The sequence below is a fragment of the Sinocyclocheilus anshuiensis genome, unplaced genomic scaffold, assembly GCF_001515605.1.
Source record: "Sinocyclocheilus anshuiensis isolate Anshui unplaced genomic scaffold, SAMN03320099.WGS_v1.1 scaffold784, whole genome shotgun sequence".
NCBI lineage: Eukaryota > Metazoa > Chordata > Actinopteri > Cypriniformes > Cyprinidae > Sinocyclocheilus > Sinocyclocheilus anshuiensis.
The window spans coordinates 1,250,086-1,257,440 of NW_015554160.1; the positions used below are offsets into that span (position 1 = coordinate 1,250,086).

The 7,355-nt window shown below is 38.7% G+C and overlaps 1 protein-coding gene across 1 annotated transcript in view; it reads left to right on the top strand.

The window, feature by feature from the left end:
* The window catches only part of LOC107670831 (EH domain-binding protein 1-like), a 149,509-nt gene that overhangs the window by 46,549 nt on the left and 95,605 nt on the right, over positions 1-7,355 (top strand). The window contains exon 6 of the mRNA XM_016463601.1: positions 6,203-6,384. Within this exon, the coding sequence (XP_016319087.1) occupies positions 6,203-6,384 (182 nt within the window). The remainder of the gene's footprint in view (positions 1-6,202; positions 6,385-7,355) is intronic.

Sequence of the window (7,355 nt, forward strand, 5' to 3'; positions counted from 1 at the left end):
TGCATCGTATCGTGGCCTCTGTATCGTGATACGTATCGTATCGTGACTTTGCTGGTGATACACAGCCCTAATGCTAATAAGCAACTAGTTAATAGTGAGAATTGGTCCCTATACTAAAGTGTTACCTTGTTATTATTATATTGCTTTTTAAAAGACTTAATAATTTTACTTATCCTTACTTTATTTTAATTGCTTATTTACTCAGTTTGCTCCATTTTTACTTTTCTGTTTGCAACTATCTTTGCATACAATTGTAATACTGTCATGTAGGGCTGTGCAATTAATCGAATGCGATTGTCATGCGCATCTCGTCAGGAAAGCCGGTCCTAGGGCTGTGCAAAAAATCGAATGCGATTTTCATGCGCATCTCATCAGTAAAGCCGCTCCTGTGATTAGTAGTAAATCTCCAGCACGTGCGTTCAGATGGAGCGGCATTTACTACACAGAGCCGTAGTTCACTGACGAGCTACACAAAATCACGTTTAAAATCGCAGGCGATTCATTTACTACTAATCACAGGAGCGGCTTTACTGATGAGATGCGCATGACAATAGCATTCGATTTTTTGCACAGCCCTAGCCGGTCCTATGATTAGTACTAAATCTCCATCACCTGCTTTCAGATTGAGCAGCATTCACTACACAGAGCCGTAGTTCACTGACAATTAGGCAATATCGCGTTCATAATCACAAATGAATCGCATTCGATTATGAACGCGATATCGCCTAGCATGTCAGTGAACTACGGCTCTGTGTATTAAATGCCGTTCCATCTGAAAGCAGGTGATGGCGATTTACTACCAATCACGGAACCGGCTTTACTGACGAGATGCGCATGACAATCGCATGCGATTAATTGCACAGCCCTATTGTCATGCCAATAAACACACAGAGAGAGAAAGAAATAGGCAGGTTGCTAAAGTCTTTTTTTATATGAAAACTTCACACACTCTTTTTGAACCTCTTAAGTTGAGTTTTCCGATCTTTCACGGGCCTGGTGTATGTGATGTTTAAGAGTCATTTTGGCAGCGGATGCTTGTCCTTCATCGGAGAGCCTGAAAGAGGCTGTAGGTCACAGGGTTTGGTGGGTTGCGGGGAGAGATTTATTTTCTGTTGTCTATTGTTGTTGTTTTGTGCGTTCACAGGCACCAGGCGGTGTCCCAGCGTGGGTATGCTGCAGAAACAACATCTCCAGTATTTGAGCACAGCATTTTGTGATTTCACTCTCTCTCTGAAGGTATTAAGCTGGCATCTTCTCTTCCTCTCTTTTATAATAGCCTGGTATTGTTTTGGGCTCTTTTATTATTTTGGTGGCTGGTATTATTTTTGATTTCCATAAGTCTTGGTCTGTTGGCTTTGCTAGTCTTTTATGTTCAGCTGGAACAATGGCAATCCCCCAGCCACCGGCCCTACCCTCAATAACAATTCCCACAAATAATGACACTACCCCTAATCTGTGTGTGTGTGAGCGCCACTCAATGACAATTTGGGGAAATCACATTTGAATCACAACAGATGAGTGATGACAGACAGAAATAGGCCTTGGGTGATGCCAACTGAAAATGTGTCATCCGTCCTCTCCCTCTTTGTCTCTTCCTTTATATATTTATATTCGGCTCCGCGTTCATGCAGAAACTCGCAACTGGCATTTATTGATGGAAAAGCCTATTGTGGCCCATTTCTTTGACAAACACCCTCAATGTTGATACATCTTTTTTTATAGAGCTACATTTCTGATCCCCTCAGGGATCATCTTGGGTTGGGAACCGAGAACCGGTTCTGTAAGCCAATATTTGGGAATGAATTAACAGTCAAAAGTTAAAATACTAAAATTCTGACTTGAATCGGAATCAGAAGTTGTCCTTTTTTTTTTTTTTACCTAGCATTACTCTTTCTTCTCGTCCTCTTCCTCTGCTCTGTGTGTGTGTGTGTGTGTGTGTGTGTTGGGAAGGAAACCCCACAGCCCTGACCCACACCCCCCATACTGGCACCAGCTGTGGATCAATACTGGGACAGCTGGGACTGCCACCCGCCTAAACACTACACACATACACACCCTAAAGTGGATGAAGCTCCCAGTCGCACCCCTTTCTTCCTCAGGCTTTCTGGAAATGTCAGTCAAAGGAAGTTTGAGGTTCACTTTAGGTGTGAGAGCCTGCAGGTGTTTGGTGGTGTTCTCCTCTAACAGGGACACACAATTACACACACTTATACATGCAGATGGGAAATCTTGAATATAGTCGTCATTTGAAGTATAATGGCTGTTATCCTCTCAGTCACGGTGTTGGATTATCATCGTGTTAACAAAACAAACATTTAAGCACAGGTCACAGGCAAACATGTCCATGATACACTGGGAAAACTGTAAACCCAAACATGCCATGGCACCATGGACGTCATCCAGAGTAATGTGTCTAATCACTTATTACTGCATTATTAATATCTTGTTTTACAGTTAATGGTGTTGTGTTTTCAGAAAAATGGCAAACATGTCAACTGGAGTTGGGCAAAAAACATTTTCATTGTTGTAAATAGTTGCATTTTATATATAATTTCTATAGGGTTGCCATTTGAATTTGTATACAGAATTGCAATGTAGACATTGAACTGCACATATAGTATGCAGCAGTGTTGTTTTAGTAGGATTTATATACCGTCATAGTATAGTATTAGAATAGCATTATAGTATTTATTAATATTTTGACAATAACTAATACAGTTACCTAACTTTAGTTAACTAATACAGTGTGTTTGTATGTTTTCTTTAACTTAATACAATCGCACAATGCTAATAATGTAATCAGCAAAACACTTTCTGACATTTTGGTTTAAACGTCTCTGCTTTGGGACTAAATGGTTACGGTGGTTTAAAGTTATTTTGCAGGATATACACAACTTTAATAAAACATACGTAAAGTTAACGTTTTCCACAATATGTAGTCAAAATTGACTAAAAATCAAAAATGCTGGCATATGTTGATAATCTCAATATAATCTAATATTTTAGTCTGTTATTAATTAGAAAAATATTGTTCTCGTGGACACATTGATTTATTTTAAATATATATCTGCTCACTGATGTTTAATGCATTTTCAGTTTTTAAACACTACAGTTTGACACTCTTCTCTCAGAAAGAGAAGAGTCTATGTTGGTGTGTGTGTGTGTGTGTGTGTGTGTGTGTATAGGGTCATATGCTCCTTAAAGGAGCAGCAGGGGGCAGCAGTCAGCCACCCTGGCACCTTCATCTCCCCTCTCCGCCGGGTATTTAGCAATTCTGTGGGTACAATAGCTGCGTATTGATAGTCATATCCCTGTGATAAATTAAAAGTGTCGTATTGTCTCTTTTCATTTTACACATTGTCATAACCCTGGACGGTAATCTGGGGTTCTGATTGACACCGGCAGCCAGGGAAAAGAACACCCTCATTGTTTGCGCTCGTCAAATCTGTTAAACCTAATTCTTCCCTGCATATTTGCATATTCTTAAGTATTTTTTCGGAGAAGGACTAAATCCTTCTTAAGTGTTTGATGCATTTTGAAATTCATTCATAAAGGACCTACATGCACTATTAGCTTGGTATAATGCCAGTGCATAATCTCAGTGATAAGACACGCTTTGGAGCGCTGGATTCTTCAGGGATGACATGCTGTATTTCCGACCGATTCAACAGGGGCTCAAATGTCAACACAAATGTCAAGTGGCTTCGTCGGCGAGCGGTTTTGAATCTTAGACGCAGGTTTTTTTCTCCCTTTTATCATTTTCATTTACTGAAGGAGTCGCAGAGGACCATCTCCCGTCCCAGCTGGCGTGTGGGATTGTGGGTAATTTGTCTGTGTGCGAGATTGGCAGGCGGCACTGTTGTTTTGATCGGGTCAGCGCTCAGGCGCTTTATGTCTCTGTCTGTGTTTCAGCCACCGGCACGTGGGATGTTCTTCATCGATGCCGTTCGGTCAGATTAATCACCTTCAGCAAACCGGAAGAAGGGTCAGTGTGTGCTGCCCTTGTGTCCTGTGTATGGAGCTGTATTGAGGCATTTCTGAGGCGAAAATAGTCACTCTTCAGCTCTCTTCGTCTCAGTCTTCCTGAGACTGCTCTGATAAGGGCTCCTCTTTACCTACGGGACCACTGATACATGCAAACACGCACTCGTGCGCCTGCGAGCGAGATTTCTATCTGGAGATCTATATATAGTCACTCCACATATGCGCACAGGCAAGTGTATGAATGCAGGCTCTTTGAGAGATTATACACGGGGCCTTCATTTCTCTCTCTGCTCATTTTGTTTTGGATTACTCTGCGCAACAGGCCTGATGAGATAAACGTGAAGAGAGCATAAAAGACAGAAAAATAGGCCTGTATGGCTTATATCTCGCCCATAGAGAAAGCTTGAAATGAAAGGTGCTTGCTGAAAAGAAAGCCAAATAATGGCTTACAGCGAGAGAAGAAACTTGTACAGAGTGTAAAAATGTAAATGAGACGGAGAAAAAAATAAATAATTAGACCATTACGTTTCTTGTTTGAGTCATTTCCAGTGTTCGAACTGTCAATTTAGGTGAATTGATTTTTTAACCAGTTCATGATTCTGATTCAGTGAATAGTTGCATTTTCACTCAAATATGTTCATAAAAGAATGCTCTATATTAAACATTTTTGTATATACTAATTAAATGATTCAATTATGAAAAATAATTAATTGGTAGATTCAAATGTATATGATTATAACAAATTATTAGTTTTCTAAATGGATTTAAAAGTTTTCTCTTATCCCTCCCTTTCTTTCTCTGTACTTTAATTTGTATTTAGATGTTAACTAGTGAATGTATTAGTGTCAAATGTTTTCGTAACAATTTGTTGATTAATATTGCAATATTATTAATAGGTATTAATATTGGTGAAATTAACTGGGGAAACTGATGATCTTTAACTTTTACAGTATTTTACTTGCATTAATCATTAAATATACTGGCTGTTTTATTAAAATGTTCCTCTAATTAAAAAAAATAATTTAAGCCATATTTAGATATGTATTGAGTATCATCAAAGGGCTGAAGAATATTGAGAGATCTTTATTGATATTTTTCTGTATTGCCTATCCCTGCACTGTGGCCTGTGTGATGGTGTCAAAACATGTTTCACAGGTTGAGCGTGGTACTTTCATCCGGGAGGAAATTGCTGATACTTAGTCAGCAAGCTGAGAAAATGCCTCAAGAACAAACAATAAAAGTGATGATATTTATTTGGCAGGTCAGGAAATGTCTCCAACTGTGTTTCCGACCTATCTGGCAAATGGAAAGTGTGCAGGTGGCCCAGTGTTTTGTTTTGTTCCGTTTTTCTTAGATGTTGTCGCCCTAAAGTCATTTTGGCACATGGCTGGTGTCAAACCCTTTTGCTCTCGTATTTTTTTTTTAAACCATTATCATTATTATTATTTTTTTAAACAGTCTGAATCCATAACCTGAGATATCAGAATTGATGTTTACTAGACTTCACTAACCATAAACAAATCCAATGAATTGGAGAGCAGAATAATAGCCAGTTCAGTTTTCCTTTCTAATCCCTTTAGAATATTCCAGTCCTTTTACCTACAGGGGGTGCCATTGACCATTATGACTGGGTATGTTTACTCTGCTGGTCTTAGAGGTGATGAACTAATACCGAGTTTGATTATTTAAATGATTTAGGCAAATGAACGCCTTTTACTTTCAATGTGACCTTTCTTTGTTTGAAAAGTTGTTGACATGATGTTATCAAAGTGAAGCTTTATCTCACCATAGAGAATTCAGTCACTCTATTTGCTATCATTTTTATCATTCTGTTCTGAGTTTATACTCCATTGAGACAGTCTATATAAACTTGTATGCACATGTTCCAGGAGTGCCGGATTCCCCTGGTGTGAGTGTGTGTGTGTGGGCTTTGAACATGTTAAAACAGGTGACGATTTTACCCATAAGTGTAACTAAGGATTAGCAACATTCATTCATTCTTTTTGATTGTTTTTATTTTCTTAGTAAAGCAACATTTCCTATTTTGTCATATGCAAATTCTTAGAGTTTGAAACTGTTAAAAACATACTGATGTCAGTTTATCTGTGTTTTTTTTGTATTGTGGTGTTAGCAATTGTAGTAAATGAGTTAAATTTTTTATTTTTGCAGCTTAAGAAGTATTTAAGCATCTCTCTGTTTTTTGTGTGTGTTATTTTAGGAATCTCCGTCGGGTCGTCGGAAAGCGCTGGCCACCAGCTGCATTAACATGAAGCAGTATGCCAGTGCCATGCCCACACAGACAGACGTCAAGCTCAAGTTCAAGCCGCTGTCCAAGAAAGTGGTTTCAGCAACACTTCAGTTCTCCCTGTCCTGCATCTTTCTGCGAGAGGGCAAAGCCACGTAAGAGCAGACCACTACACCATCTAAAACCAGCTGACTACACCCACCCTGAAGGAATGCTGCCACTTCAAATTAAGCTCTTATTCCTTTTCTCTCTGTGCATTTCTTTCTTTTTTTGCCTCAGTTACAGGGAGTGACAATACCTGACATTCCCAGCAGTCCTTTCCCTGGATCTCTCCCCCTCTCATCCCTTCCTCTCTTCCTCTCCCTCTATGATTTCATCCTGTCTTCATATGCACCCCAGTGAGGTTGTTCTCTCTTTCGCTCTCTGGAATGTTCTTGCCAGTGTGGGAATTAGAGGCCTTTTATACACATATATATGCTCATTCGTTCTGCCAATTGATCTGAATGGGTATAATTAATTTAGTATTTGGCTAAATAATATAAGAGCTTTATCTTTGATATATAAAGTATTTATTTTATTGAAGAACTTGACAAAAATTACTTTTTTTCCCTCCAAAAATCATGATCTTTAAGATTTTGACAGGTAGAGTTTCATAGAGAGAGCCTGATGCTATTCATTTAGTACAAATATGCACTTGTTTAGTACGAATATTCCTACTTCTCTACTAAGAGTATGCAAAAAGCACTATGTCATATGAGTAGTATAGCTAAATGAGTAGTATAGCGTTCCTAAGTTTACAGTAGGCTTGGTGAACTCTGACCTGCGAATTCGTATCATGTGAATGAGCAGATCAATACGTCAAAGCATGACCTCATAGTGGAATTAAACGAACATAAATTTAAAACTGCACCGCTGCAGGAAAATGGAGTAGATTGTAAGTTTTTACATTTTAGATGTATTATTATGTTATGTGTTGAATTTAAGTTTTTAAAAAGATGCTGTGGAGCGTGATGTCATATCACGACCAGTGTTGGGGGTAATGCATTATTAAGTAACGAGAGTTACGTAATCAGATTACTTTTTTTAAGTAACTAGTAAAGTAACGCATTACTTTTTCATTTAGAAG